Source organism: Boleophthalmus pectinirostris, unplaced genomic scaffold, assembly GCF_026225935.1.
Source record: "Boleophthalmus pectinirostris isolate CB_2022bp ecotype Guang Dong unplaced genomic scaffold, ASM2622593v1 HiC_scaffold_14, whole genome shotgun sequence".
Lineage (NCBI taxonomy): Eukaryota > Metazoa > Chordata > Actinopteri > Gobiiformes > Gobiidae > Boleophthalmus > Boleophthalmus pectinirostris.
Genome location: NW_026571047.1, coordinates 35,449,469 through 35,469,468, shown reverse-complemented (window position 1 = coordinate 35,469,468; position 20,000 = coordinate 35,449,469). Strand labels below are relative to the sequence as shown.

Here is a 20,000-nt window from a genome sequence, read left to right as displayed (position 1 = left end):
TCGGTGTGCGTGTCGGTGTGCGTCGGTGTGTGTGCGTGTCGGTGTGCATGTCTGTGTGTGTGTCTGTGTGTGTGCGTGTCAGTGTGCGTGTCAGTGTGCGTGTCAGCGTGCGTGTGTCTGTGTGCGTCAGTGTGTGCGTGTCAGTGTGTGCGTGTCAGTGTGCGTGTCAGTGTGCGTGTGTCAGTGTGTGTGTTTGCGTGTGTGTGTCTGTGTGGGTGCGTGTCAGTGTGTGTGTTTGTGTGTCTGTGTGTGTGTTTGTGTGTGTGTGTCAGTGTGTGTGTCTGTGTGCGTGTCAGTGTGTGTGTTTGTGTGTATGTGTGTGTGTGTGTCAGTGTGTCTGTGTGTGTGTCTGTGTGTGTGCGTGCGTGTCAGTGTGTGTGTCTGTGTGTGTGCGTGTCAGTGTGCGTGTCAGTGTGTGTGTCTGTGTGTGTGTCAGTGTGTGTGCCGTGTCTGTGTGTGTGTCTGTGTGTGTGCGTGTCAGTGTGTGTGTCTGTGTGTGTGCGTGTCAGTGTGTGTGCGTGTCAGTGTGTGTGTCTGCGTGTGTGTCAGTGTGTGTGCGTGTCTGTGTGCGTGTCTGTGTGCGTGTCTGTGTGCGTGTCTGTGTGCGTGTCTGTGTCTGTGTGCGTCAGTGTGTGCGTCAGTGTGTGTGTGTCTGTGTCAGTGTGTGTCTGTGTCAGTGTGTGTGTGTCTGTGTGCGTGTGGTGCAGTTGTGGTCCACGGCACACGGCGGAGTCTGAACCTGTGGACTGTCCCAGCTCCGCACAGACACCCAGGCACTTCCTGCTCAGAGGAAGAAGAGCGGCGAGCGACCTGAGGCACGAGTCGTACACGAGGCAGGCTGCAGGGGGCGCACGACAACATGCAAACGACAACACAAACAAACAACACAAACGACAACACAAACAAACGACAACACAAACAAACAAACAAACGACAACAAACAAACAAACGACAACACAAACAAACAAACAGAAAACAGATTTAAATAAAAAAACTAAATATTAGATCCGCACACTGCACAGGCTGAGAGGAAGAGTCCACACGGGAGACGAGCAGAGGGGGGTGAGCTGTGGGTATTCGATATTCGATATTTACCAGCGCTGCCCCAGTCCTGGTCCGTCCTCAGCTTCAGTTCTTAGTCTGTCACACACTCAGGATTTCAGATTCCACTAAAACATATTTCAGATTTATCAGAAGTGAAAGTTCCTGTGGGATCTGAACTTCGGCTCCAGACACGTGGGATTTTAAAAGATAAATATCGGTCACAGCAGCAGCAGCAGGTGAATATCGGTATCGGCTGAAATAATGTGAGCCCCGTCCTGAGGTCACAGCTCCACACCAGGAAACTCGAGCAGAAGCCCCACACACAGACACTGCCCACTGTGTTACTACAATACAATACAATACTGCAAATACTACAAATACTACTACTACTACTACTACCACCACCGCCCTCATTCCTACGTGAGCATGAACCTGTGAATACTGTGACACTCCACAGAACGGCCATCAGACTGAGGAGCAGAGACACGGCGGTGTGAGACAGAGGGCCCTGTCTGCGCTCTGCACCTGACACACACAGACAGGTGAGACAGGTGAGACAGGTGAGACAGGTGAGACAGGTGAGACAGGGGAGACAGGGGAGACAGGGGAGACAGGGGAGACAGGGGAGACTACAGATTCCCAGTGTTCCCACATTTTTTCACTGACAACATTTCCAAACTTTTCCATGACTTTTTCATGAGCTAAAGTGAATTTTCCATGACTTTCACCTTGCACCTACACGTGTAGAACTGATCAGACTTTTAGGTGTAAATCTGAAATGTTTAACTCTTTCCACTCACCTTCTGGTTTGGGATTATAGTTTTGGAACATTCTAAATCGTGCAGTCAGTGCATTTATTGTCGTCTCTTTAAATCAAAAGACTCAGACGTTCAGAAATAATCAGAACAGACTCATGAGAACTGAACACAACACTGGAGCTGTACAGATAAAGAGACACTAAAATTCCAGGACTTTTCCAGGATTTCCATGACTGTGGGAACCCTGGACTCCAGTCTCATGGTTGTTTCATAAATCCAGGTTCAGTTCTCGTGAGTGGACTCCAGCAGCAGAGTCCAGCTGCAGCAGAGAAGCTCCCAGGACCCCGGCCCGGACTCGGACACCACGACCTGACACCAGGACGTGTGAGCTGTGAGGAGCTTCACTGTCAACATGTGGAGACCAGGTGAGACGACGGAGCTCTGAGGGTCTGCACAGACAGGTGAGGGCCCCGCTCAGACAGGTGAGGGCCCCGCTCAGACAGGTGAGGGCCCCGCTCAGACAGGTGAGGGCCCCGCTCAGACAGGTGAGTCAGACAGGTGAGGGCCCCACACATGAAAGGCTCCTCAAACAGAATGATCTTCACTTTAACCGCACACGTGTCACAGTCTGTTATTTGGAAAAAGTTGAATGGAGACAAATGTAAAAGAATCTTGAGTTACTCACACACGGCTCCACTGGACGCTTTGTCTTTGGACTCTCTCATCCCGACGCACAACCCACCTGTGGAAAAAACTATTACCAACTACTGTCTGTAGTCTGTCCCACAGAGACGCAGACGGAGAGCGAGAAGACAGAGGAGAGAGGACAGAGATGGAGACACAGAGAGGACAGAGACGGAGGGAGAGGGTGTGGAGGGTGTGGAGCAGATTAGAGGAGTTCATTTGCATGTCGTCATAGAAACAGGAAAATCTCCACCTCTGAATTTGCATAAATCACAACTCATGAATATTCAGCAGCAAAGTGAGGAGTTCTGCTCATGTGTGTAACACCAGCACCAAAACCAAAACCACCAACACCATTACTCCACCAGCAGCACCACTAACACCACCATCACCATCACCATCAGCTCCAGCTCCAGCTCCTCTACAGCACTGATGACCACAGCTGGGTCTGTGCTGCCCTCTTCAGGTGAGAGAGGGAAGAGCAGAGCCACAGCTGCAGCACGTCTGGAACAACACGATCCAACAGAACCTCACACCAGAACAGACAGGTGACACCCAGGCTCAGACTGGTGGGTTTTTTTACCTTTGAGTTTTTGGACGTTCTGGTTCAGTCCAATCAGAACAGAGAGGAACCAGAAGAACCACCTCCTGAAGCAGAACCACAGCACCACACCTGAGGGGCAGGGGCAGGGGCGGGGACGGGGGGACAGGTGAGTCCCATGGGGATTTCATAATTTTTTGTGTGGATATTTAGATGAAATATCTGAGTCCCTACTGACTCCACACATTTATCTGAAGTTATATTCAAGTTCACAAATTCACTTTTTACTTGTGTAAAAAAAAAAAATTATCTGTTTGTGTAAAGTTTGTTACATGTGTGAACTGAATATTTGAAAAAACAAAAAAACATCCATCGTCATTTCCTCCTCAGTCGTTAAACGTCTCACCTCTGTGTCTGCGGCCTCTGTAGTAGATCGTGCCCGACTCTGATCCTGGTCTGGTCTCTGGTCTGGATCCTGGTCTGGTCTCTGGTCTGGTCTCTGGTCTGGATCCTGGTCTGGTCTCTGGTCTGGTCTCTGGTCTGGACCCTTTTCTGGTCTCTGGACTGGTCTCTGGACTGGATCCTGGACTGGTCTCTGGACTGGTCTCTGGTCTGACAGAGCAGGAGGTGGAGCGGGTGTATTTCGAGTCCTTCGGCCGACCGCAGTCACACTGAGTTTTACTGTTTTTACTGCAGAGGGGCTCTGGACCAATCAAAGCGCTGTGTGGCCTCAAACAGGAAGTGCCTGGACCAATCACGGTGGTGTCTGCGAGGACGGTGCTCTCACACATCAGCATGCTCTCTGAACGCACAAAAACATGCAAATAAAACATTTCAGTCATTCAGATGTAAAGTTCTGTTCTGTAACATTTGTCTGAACATAAAGAGCAGAACCTAAACCAGACTCCAGCTGGAACTTGAACTTAGAAAAATATAAACTCACCTTTGGGGTTGACGTCAGAGTCCAGACCTGAAACAGAGGATGGAAATGAGACTGAGTATTAGTCAGTGTAAAAATCAATTAAGAGAATAATAAAAGAGCTTAAAGCAGAGCTCTGATTGGCTGAGTCTGAGGTTCCACCACATTTTTTCTCCGTATGAAAATTCGGTTCTAAAGCCGAACTCGCCTCAAACTCCATGTGCCAGAGGTTTGTGAGAGCTACAGGACAGTTTGATTTAAATACAGTTTCTCCTCCTGCTGGGTGGAAATCAGATCCAAAACTGTCCTGTGGGCTCTCACCGTCCCACTGACGACATTTCAAAACTTTTCCATGAGCTAAAGTGAATTTTCCATGACTTTCACCTTGCACCTACATGTGTAGAACCGATCAGACTTTTAGGTGTAAATCTGAAATGTGAAATCTTTCCACTCACTTTATGGTTTGGCATCATACTTTTTGAACATTCTAAATCCTGTCAGTGCATTTATTGTCGTCTCTTTTAAACAAAAGACACAGACGTTCACAAATAATCAGAACAGACTCATGAGAACTGAACACAACACTGGAGCGGCGGGGAAGAGACACTAAGGCCCTGTTTACACGTACTCGAGTATTTTAAAATCATTTCCCTTCGTTTGTACCCATCTTTTACACACAAACGGCAAATTCGCCTCTGAAAAAAAATCTTTCAAAAAACTCTGGTTAGAGTGGAGATTCTGGAAAACTCCAGTTTCACGTTTGCGTGTAAAGTGACATAAACAGAGTTTTAGGAGCTGATGCGCTGAAAGTGCGACCGACGTTTACCTTTTGCTATGATGATGACAGTGTGTGAAATACAGGTGGTGCGGGTCTGACACCCCTGATTAACCCATCAAACCCCTAAAAAGCTTCAAAAGGAAAATTGTGAGGGGGCTAAAAAATGTTTTTTAATTATAATATTATAATTTTTTTTTTAAATTTTACCCCTCACAATTTTCCTTTTGAAGGTGTTATATATATGTCCAGACGCCATCCCATACGGACCTGCACATCAGCCCAGAGCAGAAGATCTGAGCTCGGGCAACAGCACAACACACAGGAGCATCACCGCAGAGCGCAGCTCCTCAAGACGGGGCTGGAGGTCCAGTGTTGGTCCGATCGGTCTGGAGGCTCCATCCTCCATGTTCTGGTTCCAGACGGGGGCGAATAAGACCAGCGCGCAAAGGACTGGGTCCGAGTGCTTCAGTGTTGTCATCTGCGCGCTGGTTCCATGCGGGAATAGCAAGAATGCGCTGTGGACCACAGGTCCGTGTGGGCTGCTCAGGTCCTCCGCGCTCGACCGCGGCTGGTTCTGAGGTGGTGCAAAGCATCCGGACAGAAGCGTGAATCCCGTTTGGTTCCTTGTATGGTGTTCATTGTACGTTTTTCAAGGTATTTTTTAGCAATCCTTACAACTGTAATTAAATCAATGCTAGAGGTTTGTGTCTAATCCAGGTGCTGCCCAGAGACTCGGTGTAGTTCTGACGGCGCTCGATGGAGGATTTATACGGGTTGATGTAAATGAAAACTTTTTTGAAAACAACGCTGTATGCACGATGTTATTTTGGAAAACGGAGGGAGGGAAATATTCGTTTATCAAAATACCCGGCTATGTGTAAACGTAGCCTAAACGTCCATGAGTTTTGCAGGATTTCCACGAGCGCTGGAGGATGGGAGCGTGGGAGTCCGGGCTGTGAGCAGAGCGACGTGTGTCTGGGCTGCACACGTTTGTCTCTGGGACGACTCTCACTGAAGGAAGTCGATCGTTCAAAAAAACTCTCTGATCTGATCCAGCATCAGAACAGAAGAACAAGAGGAAAAGTCAAACTTGAGTTAAATCCAGTTGAGAGAAAAGCTGTGAAAAGCACACGGCTCCTTTATCTGCAGCGCCGGACCGTCTAAGGACCAGAGGCTTCAGCCGGACAAGACCGACTCTCCACACTCACCTCACACAAAACATGAGGGGGACACTTCAAATAAAATACAATCATTTATGTTCTGTTTTTTGTGTAGAATTTATTTTAAACTTTAAGAAAATGACCGTGACAATATCCCTGACCCAACACCACAAACCTGGACCGTGCGAGTTCTCACCCCAGAAGCTGTTGAGCGCCGTGGACTCCGGGATAATGGACTCGTCGAGGAGCCAGGACAGAAGAGACACGTCAGAGGCAGCCACAGAGTGAACCCCACTGCAGCTCACCACCGAACTGCTCACAGGAGCTTCAGGACGAGCTTCAGGACGAGTTTTATGAGGTGTGTGAACGAAGAGCGACTCTGAGCACGAAGACGAGAGACGCCGACACGAACGAGACCTGAACACAAGACACACGAGTCAGACGAGCAGAGAGACGAGCAGAGAGACGAGAGAGACGAGAGAGACGAGCAGAGAGACGAGCAGAGAGACGAGAGAGCAGAGAGAGAGACGAGAGAGAGAGAGAGACGAGAGAGAGAGAGAGACGAGAGACGAGAGAGACGAGAGAGAGACGAGAGAGAGAGAGAGAGAGAGAGAGCAGAGAGACGAGAGAGAGCAGAGAGAGAGCAGAGAGACGAGCAGAGAGACAGAGAGAGACGAGAGAGAGACAGAGAGACGAGAGCAGAGAGAGAGCGAGCAGAGACGAGAGAGAGAGACAGAGAGACGAGAGACGAGAGAGACGAGAGCAGAGAGACGAGCAGAGAGACAGAGAGAGAGAGCAGAGAGACGAGAGAGCGAGCAGAGAGAGAGCAGAGAGAGACAGAGAGAGACGAGAGCAGAGAGACGAGCAGAGAGACGAGCAGAGAGACGAGCGAGAGACGAGAGAGAGACGAGAGCAGAGAGACGAGCAGAGAGACGAGAGCAGAGAGACGAGAGCAGAGAGACGAGCAGAGAGACGAGAGCAGAGAGAGAGACGAGAGAGAGAGAGACGAGAGCGAGAGAGACGAGAGCAGAGAGAGACAGAGAGACGAGCAGAGAGACGAGAGAGAGAGAGAGAGAGAGCGAGAGAGACGAGAGCAGAGAGACGAGAGAGACGAGCAGAGAGACGAGCGAGCAGAGAGACAGAGAGACGAGAGCGAGAGAGACGAGAGCAGAGAGACGAGAGCGAGAGAGAGCGAGAGCAGAGAGAGACGAGAGAGAGAGAGAGCAGAGAGACGAGCGAGAGACAGAGAGACGAGCAGAGAGACGAGCAGAGAGAGAGCAGAGCAGAGAGACGAGAGAGAGAGCGAGAGAGAGACGAGAGCAGAGAGAGAGCAGAGAGACAGAGAGAGACAGAGCAGAGAGAGCAGACAGGAGCAGACAGGAGCAGACAGGAGCAGACACAGGAGCAGACAGGAGCAGAGACAGGAGCAGAGACAGGAGCAGACAGGAGCAGACACAGGAGCAGACCTGTTTCTCCAGCCCACTGTTTCTCCTCCCACGCTGAAGGAGGAGCTTCCGTGGGGCAGACTTCGGTCCAAGAGGCTGTTGTTGATACGAAGGCTGCGGCGAGACATGACTCTGGGTCCAAGTCCAGGTCCGAGTCCAAGTCCGAGTCCAGGGCAGACACAGGACATGCAAAACATTATGCGTAACATTTAACGTTATGGTCATGAATATAACAGACTCATTCTACTGTTACAATTAAAACAGATTTGATGTTGTGGAGATTTGTGATGTTTAAATGTGAAAGTCTCCATGATCAGAACATGAGTTGAGTTTGTTGTGTGACTAATGTGGCTCGTTGTTTCCTTTAAGTTTTGTTCTTTCTTCTCTTGATAGTTGTGGATAAATTGTTCATGAAGAATGTTTATCCACACATTGACACACACACACACACACACACACACACGAGCAGAAAATATGTCCTGGATAAAAACATGTGATTATTTTTAGAAAAGCTGCAGGTTCATTTGGAACATGACTTGAGTCTTTAAAAAGCTCCAGACACACACGTCTGACATCACCACATGACATCACAAGGTGGACCAGAGCAGACGGGTATGGACCTTCTGCTTTTATAATCTCAAAACTCACATAAGTGCATTTAGATTAAAAAGAGACCAAGGACTGAACCAGGACTAAACCAGGACTTTTATCTTAAAGATTGTTAGGTGCCACGGGAGCCTAGGGGGTGACACGGTAAAAAATGTTACGGAAAAAGATGTTAAAAATGAACCGGGTGTGGAACAAAACGGGAAGCGTGGGTGAGGCAAGAAAAATACAACGAGGAGTCATCCGTCCACAAAGATGTAAACAGAAAACGTGAACGAAGACTCTGGGTCAGGTTTAACCAATCAGAGCTCGACTTCTGAGAGTGACATCTCCATCAACCAATCACGGAGCAGAAAAGGCGTGCCCCCGTGACGAACTTGGCTGTCAACATTTAGCTCAAAATGAGGATTTAAACATTTGTGAAATTAAATAAACTCAAAGTGAAACACGAACAGAGGTGCGAATAAAAGAGTTTAAACCTTCAGCCCAGCTCCAAGAATAAAGCGCTTTATCCACAAACACGAGTAACGCCGTTAGCCGTTGCTAAGCTAAGTGCTAACTGTAGCTAACGCCGCTTCAGTTCTGTTCGGTTCTGTTCGGTTTTCGGCTCTAAACTCGTCTGCGGGTTTGGTTTTTCACACAAAATGGCTCACGCTTATTTAGAACTGCAATAAAAGTGAATATCCAGAATAAAACCAGCGTAACATGAAATAAAAGGCGAAAATCTCACCACGGGCTCACGTCATCGGACACAGCTGCGGCTCAGGCGCGGTCACGTGACCAGTCTGCGGCTCTTTCAAACGGCTCTTTCCAAACGGCTCCTCCGCCCCGAGGCTCAGCGGGGTGGAGGCGGTGTTGTGCAAGTTCACACTTTTCATGAACTAGTTCAAAGTTCAGTTCATTTTATTTTTAGGTGAGATCTGTAAATGAAAAGCTGCATTTATTTTTCAAACTGACTTCTAGTTTTCAACAGCTTTACAAGATCCACTGTTGGCCAAGTTACTTTAAAACTGTAATGTGTTATTATGACTTTATTACTGTCATTTCAAAGTCATTCGTTACATAACAATATTACTGTATTTAAAATGTACAACATTACACGACTATTTCAGCACTTTGAAGTTACTGTCACCAAAATAACTGCGAAGATGATGAACTTTTGCATCGTATATGGACTAAACCAGGACTAAACCAGGACTAAACCAGGTCTGAACCAGGTCTAAACCAGGACTAAACCAGGTCTGAACCAGGACTAAACCAGAACTGTGAACTGTGAGATGCGGGTGGAGAGAAACTCTTGTGACATTGAGTTTAAAGGAGCATTTTCTTCCTCTTTCAGTAAAAGAACCAAACTGGTGCTCAGATGTGGTGTTTGTGTTTGGAGCTTGTGGGCCACTGTAGCTCCTCCTGTTCACTTCAGATTCTCTGTTTGTGCTTCATTGTGCAGACGACACTTGAGTTTCAGCATGAAGCTGTTTGCTCTGGGCTGCCTGCTCCTCTCCATCCGTGAGTCACTTTACACCATTTTATACTTTAACAATAATCCACTTTCACTCAGAATTATGGATTTAATTCACTTTTTCTCTTTTTTTTTTTTCTAAATTGTCTCAATTTCTGCACATTTATCCCTCGTTTGTTGTTTATTTTATTTTAATTTAGACTCAACCAAATATGAGCTCAAACATTTACAGCAAGATTTTCAACATTTTGTTTTTCATTTTTTCTCTAAATGTTGTGTAATCGTGTTTAGTATTTTTAATGCACGTTTGTATTTGTAAAAATAATTCTTCCTGTACAAGAGGTGAGACTTGAAAGACCTGACCTGGACTCGAGTCAGACTCAAGTCACCAACTTAACGACTTGGAAAAATGACCAAAAACTTGGGACTCGACTTGGACTTGAGACCAGAGACTTGGGACTTGACTGGGACTTGAGGTCAGAGACTTGGGACTTGACTGGGACTTGAGGCCAGAGACTTGGGACTTGACTGGGACTTGAGGCCAGAGACTTGGGACTTGACTGGGACTTGAGACCAGAGACTTGGACTTGATTGGGACTTGAGGAGACTTGGGACTTGAGGAGACTTGGGACTTGACTGGGACTTGAGGTCAGAGACTTGGGACTTGACTGGGACTTGAGGTCAGAGACTTGGGACTTGACTGGGACTTGAGGTCAGAGACTTGGGACTTGACTGGGACTTGGGACTTGAGGCCAGAGACTTGGACTTGACTGGGACTTGAAGACAGAGACTTGGGACTTGACTGGGACTTGAGGTCAGAGACTTGGGACTGACTGGGACTTGAGGTCAGAGACTTGGGACTTGACTGGGACTTGAGGTCAGAGACTGGGACTTGACTGGACTGGAGACTTGGGACTGACTGGGACTTGGGACTTGACTGACTTGTCAGAGACTTGGGACTTGACTGGGACTTGAGGCCAGAGACTTGGGACTCCTCCTTGAGACTTGTTAAACAGCGACTTGGTGCCACTTCTGGTCTGTACTTTTGAAGCGTCTCATGTTGAGCTTTTTGGACGGAGAATTGTGTCTGTTGTGAATCTGGTCGTGCGTCTCGGCTGTGGACGGGTCAGGAGCTCGGCCGGAGGATTACTGAGGAAATGTCCCGCAGTGGAGCTTTTTAACCCTGTTAGTGCTGAAGCGTCCGTCTCTGGTCGGGAGGAGCTGTGGTGAGATGTTGTGGTTTTGGACTCTTCAGTTCTAATGGAGATAAGAGTCTGTGCCCACATCCTTCTGTACATCCGCTGCATTAGACGCGTCCATCACCCCGGGCGCGTCCTCCTGTGACCCGGGACTCTGGGCCGCCAACGCTTCACTTTAATGATCCCCGTCTGCCCTGTGGCACAGAGGGACACAACGCCGCGCCCACAGGTTAGGTTCACATTTATTTAAACTCAGACTTTATTGATCCACAGGGAAACGAGTCAGACACAGGAGCTCACACATCAGTTTATCAGAAGAACAAAAAGAAAAAGTAGAAATGTTAAGAATTCATTCTAAATAAGAAGCAAAAAGACAGAAAATAATCAGACAGAATTATATAAATGTAAATGTACAAGTCAAAATAAAATGCAATAGAAATAAATTTAAAAAATACAATAAAAATAATTTTCAATTTTCTTTAGTCCAACAAAATGATCTAAAAACTGGACTTGAATAAAAAGTGCAGTAGTGAGGACACGACTGGAGCCACAGTCACCACAGACCGACAGCGAAGAGGAGGAAGAGGAGGAAGAGGAGGAAGAGGAGAAAGAGGAGGAGAGACACGTCACACAAACACTCAAACAATGTCAATGTCAATATCCCAACAGACCAGAAACAAAGACACACAACAAGTCATCAATAAAACCAACAGACCCCTGAACTGAACCCATGAAAAAACACAACTTAAACACTGGAGTCAAACCAGTGTCACAGTCCAGACCACAGGGTCCACAGACCAGGTCAAGACCGAGACCACTGAGGGTCCAGACTGAGACAAGACCAAGACCACGGCCCATCGAGACCAAATCAAGACCATGTTTGTAATGTCCTACATTTATTTGTATTTTACAATTACTTTGACACATTTATGTCAATGTTTTTATAACCATTTGATCTGGTTATGTTCATTTAGGCTTAAAATAATCCAAACAAACTGTTCTGCACATAAACACTGAGCCACTTTTTGGACCCTAACCCACAGTTGGAGAACCTCTTCTTTAATCCGATTCCACTGGCACTTTACACAAAACTGTTTCAAAGTGAAGAAAGTGTTTTCAAGTTTATCACATTTACGGTCACATTTTACACTGGTTTTACAGCGAAACTAAACCTCTGCACATTCACCAGCCGGAATCAAATATGATCTCACTGGACAAGCGCCAGACCTCAAGTCCGAGACGAGACCGAGACCAAGCGCCTTCAAGACCGAGACCAGACAAGACCCTGAAGACCTTCAAGACCGAGACCGAACCGCAAGACCTTCAAGACCGAGACCGAGACCAGAGCGCCTTCAAGACCGAGACCAAGCGCCTTCAAGACCGAGACCGAGACCAAGACGCCTTCAAGACCGAGACCAAGACCAAGCTTCAAGACCGAGACCAGAGCGCCTTCAAGACCGAGACCGAGACCAAGCCTTCAAGACCGAGACCGACCAAGAAGACCAAGAAGACCAGAGACAAGACCGAGACTTCAAGACCGAGACCNCAGGACTAAACCAGGTCTGAACCAGGACTAAACCAGAACTGTGAACTGTGAGATGCGGGTGAAGAGAAACTCTTGTGACATGAGTTTAAAGGAGCATTTTCTTCCTCTTTCAGTAAAAGAACCAAACTGGTGCTCAGATGTGGTGTTTGTGTTTGGAGCTTGTGGGCCACTGTAGCTCCTCCTGTTCACTTCAGATTCTCTGTTTGTGCTTCATTGTGCAGACGACACTTGAGTTTCAGCATGAAGCTGTTTGCTCTGGGCTGCCTGCTCCTCTCCATCCGTGAGTCACTTTACACCATTTTATACTTTAACAATAATCCACTTTCACTCAGAATTATGGATTTAATTCACTTTTCTCTTTTTTTTTTTTTCTAAATTGTCTCAATTTCTGCACATTTATCCCTCGTTTGTTGTTTATTTTATTTTATTTAGACTCAACCAAATATGAGCTCAAACATTTACAGCAAGATTTTCAACATTTTGTTTTCATTTTTTCTCTAAATGTTGTGTAATCGTGTTTAATATTTTTAATGCACGTTTGTATTTGTAAAAATAATTTTTCCTGTACAAGAGGTGAGACTTGAAAGACCTGACCTGGACTCGAGTCAAACTCAAGTCACCAAAAAAATGACCAGAGACTTGGGACTTGACTGGGACTTGAGGCCAGAGACTTGGGACTTGACTGGGACTTGAGGCCAGAGACTTGGGACTTGACTGGGACTTGAGGCCAGAGACTTGGGACTTGACTGGGACTTGAGGCCAGAGACTTGGGACTTGACTGGGACTTGAGGTCAGAGACTTGGGACTTGACTGGGACTTGAGGTCAGAGACTTGGGACTTGACTGGGACTTGAGGCCAGAGACTTGGGACTTGACTGGGACTTGAGACCAGAGACTTGGGACTTGACTGGGACTTGAGACCAGAGACTTGGGACTTGACTGGGACTTGAGGTCAGAGACTTGGGACTTGACTGGGACTTGAGGCCAGAGACTTGGGACCCTCCTTGAGACTTGTTAAACAGCGACTTGGTGCCACTTCTGGTCTGTACTTTTGAAGCGTCTCATGTTGAGCTTTTTGGACGGAGAATTGTGTCTGTTGTGAATCTGGTCGTGCGTCTCGGCTGTGGACGGGTCAGGAGCTCGGCCGGAGGATTACTGAGGAAATGTCCCGCAGTGGAGCTTTTTAACCCTGTTAGTGCTGAAGCGTCCGTCTCTGGTGGGGAGGAGCTGTGGTGAGATGTTGTGGTTTTGGACTCTTCAGTTCTAATGGAGATAAGAGTCTGTGCCCACATCCTTCTGTACATCCGCTGCATTAGACGCGTCCATCACCCGGGCGCGTCCTCCTGTGACCCGGGACTCTGGGCCGCCAACGCTTCACTTTAATGATCCCCGTCTGCCCTGTGGCACAGAGGGACACAACGCCGCGCCCACAGGTTAGGTTCACATTTATTTAAACTCAGACTTTATTGATCCACAGGGAAACGAGTCAGACACAGGAGCTCACACATCAGTTTATCAGAAGAACAAAAAGAAAAAGTAGAAATGTTAAGAATTCATTCTAAATAAGAAGCAAAAAGACAGAAAATAATCAGACAGAATTATATAAATGTAAATGTACAAGTCAAAATAAAATGCAATAGAAATAAATTTAAAAAATACAATAAAAATAATTTTCAATTTTCTTTAGTCCAACAAAATGATCTAAAAACTGGACTTGAATAAAAAGTGCAGTAGTGAGGACACGACTGGAGCCACAGTCTCCACAGACCGACAGCGAAGAGGAGGAAGAGGAGGAAGAGGAGGAGAGACACGTCACACAAACACTCAAACTATGTCAATGTCAATATCCCAACAGACCAGAAACAAAGACACACAACAAGTCATCAATAAAACCAACAGACCCCTGAACTGAACCCATGAAAAAAACAAACTTAAACACTGGAGTCAAACCAGTGTCACAGTCCAGACCACAGGGTCCCAGACCAGGTCAAGACCGAGACCACTGAGGGTCCAGACTGAGACAAGACCAAGACCACGGCCCATCGAGACCAAATCAAGACCATGTTTGTAATGTCCTACATTTATTTGTATTTTACAATTACTTTGACACATTTATGTCAATGTTTTTATAACCATTTGATCTGGTTATGTTCATTTAGGCTTAAAATAATCCAAACAAACTGTTCTGCACATAAACACTGAGCCACTTTTTGGACCCTAACCCACAGTTGGAGAACCTCTTCTTTAATCCGATTCCACTGGCACTTTACACAAAACTGTTTCAAAGTGAAGAAAGTGTTTTCAAGTTTATCACATTTACAGTCACATTTTACACTGGTTTTACAGCGAAACTAAACCTCTGCACATTCACCGGCTGGAATCAAATATGATCTCACTGGACAAGCGCCAGACCTCAAGTCCGAGACGAGACCGAGACCAAGCGCCTTCAAGACCGAGACCAAGCGCCTTCAAGACCGAGACCGAGACCAAGCGCCTTCAAGATCGAGACCAAGCACCTTCAAGACCGAGACCGAGACCAAGCACCTTCAAGACCGAGACCGAGACCAAGTGCCTTCAAGACCGAGACCGAGACCAAGCGCCTTCAAGACCGAGACCAAGCACCTTCAAGACCGAGACCGAGACCAAGTGCCTTCAAGACCGAGACCGAGACCAAGCGCCTTCAAGACCGAGACCAAGCCAAGCCGCCTTCAAGACGACCGAGACCAGAGACCAAGTGCCTTCAAGACCGAGACCGAGACCAAGTGCCTTCAAGACCGAGACCGAGACCAAGTGCCTTCAAGACCGAGACCGAGACCAAGTGCCTTCAAGACCGAGACCAAGTGCCTTCAAGACCGAGACCGAGACCAAGCGCCTTCAAGACCGAGACAAAACCGAGTCCAAATGCACTTGAGTCAAAGATCATAAAAAAACGGTCTCGAATCCTACGACACAAAGTTAAACCACACAAAAAACTCCTCCAGCACCTCGTACGCCCCAAAGATTAAATCCCACAAGAACAAAAGTGCACCGCCCTCTACGAAATCCAACATAATAAATGCAATAAATCACACACACATCAGAAAAAAGGAACACCAAAAGAAAACATCAGGGAGACTCAGCAGAACATGAAAAGACAAAGCAAAAAAGGAAAACCTCAAATCCACCAAATCAGACACTGTAAAAGAAATAACCACATTCTGGATCGGGTCGGGGCTCGGGTCATCGGATCGGAAAACAACAAGTCCAAACGCTGGATCAGGGAGGACGGTGAAATCAGGAAACGAGGCACGGACGCCATGAACCGAGATGACGGAGCGTTCCTCCTTTCACACACCTGGAACCCCCTCGTCCAGAGAGCGCCGGGCGACGGGAGGCGTGGTCAGTCTGAGCCACCTGCCAGGTCCATCAGGCCGACCTCCATCTTAAACCACAACGCTGCTCTGTGATTGGTCCATGTGCTGCACACGCCAAAATGGATCCTTGAGACTTTGTGACTCCCAAATATCAGAGAATCTGTCTGAGCAGAGTTAATGTCCCACAGTATGGCATTAAACACTTCTCCAAGGAAACAAGATCTTTTTTCTTGCAGTGTTTTATAAAAGTCTAAAGAACAGCGCGAGTTACGAGTCTCACGGTTATGGCAGGATTCTGGACGTGGAGTTTCCAGGCGCTCAGAGAAACAGGAACCTGTGTCCTGGAGATTTACACTGGTTGCTATGGTAACTATGGCACAGCTCAGAACCGGGATACTCGAGTACATGTGTGACACTGCATCACTACAACCATATGTAAAGAGCTTCTTGTGTCTTTGTGTCAGATTTACCGTCCGGGTCGACAGATGAGGCGTCCGGGTCGACAGATGAGGCGTCCGGGTCGACAGATGAGGCGTCCGGGTCGACAGATGAGGCGTCCGAAGCAGAACTGCTCGTACCACTCAGTCCTGGAGCACATTCAGTTGAGCAAGAAGTCGGACCTGTTCACACTGAGCCGCCCCGTGTGGAACCACACCAAACCCACAGACGTGCTGCTGGACATCATCGTCTACGCCATCCTGGACGTGGTGAGTGCAACACCTCCACCACAGTCTCATGATCCAATGCTACAGATGTTCACCGATTCTATGTCTCACATTTAAACGTCACAAATCTCTGTGTCTGTGCAAATCTCCACATCATGAAACTGATTCTTCATTGTAACAGTAGAATGAGTCTGAGTGAACAAGTTCTTCTGTTTTTTTTTTTTAATGTATGATTTATTTATGCTTTTTCAAAATATAAAAGACAAATTATATAAAGATGTATAATATTCAAGGCTGGTATACAATGTAAATACTTCACAATTTACACACCTTTAAAAAAAACTAAAACAAAACAAAAAACAGAAAAAGGGCCTACAAAAAAACAAAAACAGAATATGTGCTACTAAAACATTTGTCTTAGATTATATCAATCACTTGATACCCATGGATACATGCTGTAGGGCAACACAGCTCATAGGGTCACCTCCAATGTCAGAGACATTACATGATCAATAAAAGGTAACCAGGCTTCAGTACATTTAGAGCCAGAGCCTTTGAGAGAGTGTCTTATTTTTTCCAGTTTCATAAATGAAAGGGCATCTTTTATCCACTGGGAGTGAGTGGGTGGGTGAGGGTCTTTCCAGCGCATTAGGACAAACCGCCTGACCAACAGTGTGAGAAAAGCCACCAGGTCAACAAAACAGGGTGACAAGGAGTGACCGGCTGGAAGAATCCCAAAGAGAGCAGTCAGTGGGGACTGGCGAACTCTAGCACTGCAAACAACTGATAGAGACTCAAAAATAGTTTTCCAATATGTTGATAATGCAGGACAGGTTAGAAACATGTGAGTGAGATTAGCTGGGCCCGATTTGCATTTTACACAGTTAGGATCAGTGCCTGGGAAGATTCGGGCAAACTTACTCTTTGACCAGTGCACTTCACTCTATGGACCACTTTACACTGAATGATGCAGTGTCGGGCGCAGACTGAAGAAGAGTGGACGTGCCTGAGGACGGACCTCCACTGTTCCTCATCAATCTCCACACCAAGTTCCTCAGACCAGGCCACACGAAGATGATCAGATGTTACTTTGAGAGCGGAAAACAATAGGCTATATATTTTGGAAATTGCACCTTTCAGAGAGGGTCTGATCTCCATGATAGTATCCATGATGGTACCATCAGGAATGTCAGGAGCACTGGGGAAGTGTCTACCAATGAAACTTTCGGGCCTGTAGAAACCTAAAGAAGTGGGAGTTGGGTAGATTAAAGTTTAAGGCTAATTGGGCAAAAGAAGCCAAAACCCCCTTTATGTAAAAGTTTTTTACAGAAACCAGTCCATGGCTCCTCCATACAGCAAATGTCCCATCAGTTAATGATGGGGGAAACAAAGGGTCACAGTGGAAAGGGGACAGAAGAGGTATTCCCTGAAATCCAAAATGTTCTTTAACCTGGGTCCAAATTTTAAGACAGTTCTTAACTATAATGTTATTCGAGTATGACGTGGGAGATGATTTAAGGGGTAGACACAAAAGGGAAAGTAGAGAAGCAGAGTCACATGAGATCTCCTCTATTGGCAGCCAAACTGGCATGACATCATTAGTATGGCACCAAAACAACATTGTACGGATGTTAGCAGCCCAGGAATAGAATAAAAAATTTGGTAAGGCAAGACCTCCATTTTCTTTATCTCTTTGCAGTATAATCCTTCGTATTCTGGGAGGTTTCTTGTTCCACAAAAACTGTGCAATAGTGCTGTCAAGTGACTGAAAAAAACGTTTAGGAATAAACACTGGTATACACTGAAAAAGATAAAGTAATTTAGGTAGTATGTTCATTTTGATGCAACTAATTCTACCCGCCAGAGAGAGAGGCAGCATGGACCAACGGTGCAGGTCTAGAGTTAACTGGTCGAGTAATGGATTAAAGTTGGTCTTGAAAAGATCTGAAAATTCCCTGGTTACATGAATACCCAAATATTTAAAACTATGTGCAGATGTTTTAAAAGGTCAGCTGGAAAGAGGGTATGTAATGGCAGCAGGGTTAACAGGAAGGAGTTCACTTTTATTAAGGTTTAATTTATACCCTGAAATCTGTCCAAACTCCTTTAGCAGAGTCAGAACCGGGGGCATGGAGATAACTGGATCTGAAACAAACAGTAACAGGTCATCAGGGTATAAGGCTACTTTATGTACTGAGCCACCCCCAAAATGCCATGCATAGAGCTGGATCTGATGGCTGCTGCAAGTGGCTCTATGGCTATTGCAAACAGGAGGGGGGACAGGGGGCAACCCTGCCGAGTTCCACGGCCCAAGGAGAAATATTCAGAGTAATTATTATTAGTGCGCACTCGTGCCATGGGCCGAGCATATAACAATTTGATCCACGATATGAACTTATCGCCAAAACCAAAGCGTTTCAGGGTGTAAAATAAATAGGGCCATTCTACCCGGTCAAAAGCCTTTTCAGCGTCCATGGAGATGACTATTTCAGGGGTGTCAGAGGTTGAAGGCGAGTATAAGATGTCCATAAAGCGCCTGATATTGTGATACGAATGTCTGGACTTAATAAAGCCTGTCTGGTCTGGATTAATTATTGTAGGCATTATTGACTCTATTCGCTTTTTAGCATTTTAGCCAGAACTTTAATATCTGCACACAGCAATGAGATGGGACAGGTAGTTGCTGCAGAAACGGGAATCTTTGTCTTTCTTTAAAATAAAGGAGATGGTAGCTTGCCGTAAAGTGACCGGGAGGACACCCAAATCAGTGGATTCCCGCAGCATGTTGAGCATCAGGGGGGACAGTTTGTCAATAAAAACCTTATAAAATTCTGATGGAAAACCATCAGGACCAGGACTTTTCCCACTCTGCATAGACATGACAGCATTCCTGAGTTCCTCAGCGGTGAAAGGCACATCCAGTTCAGCAGCTCTATCTGGTGCAACTGTAGGAATGGTAAAATGTGAAAAAAAAGTTTCATAAAAGTTGTTATCCGGCAGAAACTCAGCTGTGTATAGGAGGAATAATAGTCTTTAAATGTATCGTTAATGGTTTGTGGGTTAATTGTAAGTACATCAGAGACATAGACTTCGGTAATATGCTGAGCTGCTGTTGACTGCCGGATCTGGTGGGAAAGTATCTTGTTAGGCTTATCCCCAAACTCATAGTAACTATAACGAGTCTTGGTCAGTGATTGCACAGCCTCATCTGTGGCCAAGTTCTTCTGTTTTCTTCATGATCAGAACATGAGTTGAGTTTGTTGTGTGACTAATGTGGCTCGTTGTTTCCTTTAAGTTTTGTTCTTTCTTCTCTTGATGTTGTGGATAAATTGTTCATGAAGAATGTTTCTCCTTTGTGGAGTTTGTTGGTTGAAGATTTGGTGATGGAGCAGATTTATGAAACACACACTTACACACACATTTACACACACACATTTACACACACACACACACATTACACACACACTTACACACACATTTACACACACACTTACACACACACATTTACACACACACACACACACACACACACACATTACACACACACACTTACACACACATTTACACACACACTTACACACACATTTACACACACACACATTACACACACACATTTACACACACATTTACACACACATTTACACACACACTTACACACACATTTACACACACATTTACACACACACTTACACACACATTTACACACACTTACACACACATTTACACACACACATTTACACACACACACACACACTTTACACACACATTTACACACACACACACACATTTACACACACACATTTACACACACACATTACACACACATTTACACATTTACACACAC

General features: G+C 46.1%; 1 protein-coding gene across 1 annotated transcript in view; it reads left to right on the top strand.

Moving 5' to 3' along the window:
- Window positions 1-15,775: 15,775 nt before the first annotated feature.
- LOC110171210 (5-hydroxytryptamine receptor 3B-like) overlaps window positions 15,776-20,000 on the top strand; it is a 23,953-nt gene continuing 19,728 nt past the window's right edge. The window contains exons 1-2 of the mRNA XM_055149954.1: window positions 15,776-15,892; window positions 15,956-16,198. Of these exons, the coding sequence (XP_055005929.1) occupies window positions 15,776-15,892; window positions 15,956-16,198 (360 nt within the window). The remainder of the gene's footprint in view (window positions 15,893-15,955; window positions 16,199-20,000) is intronic.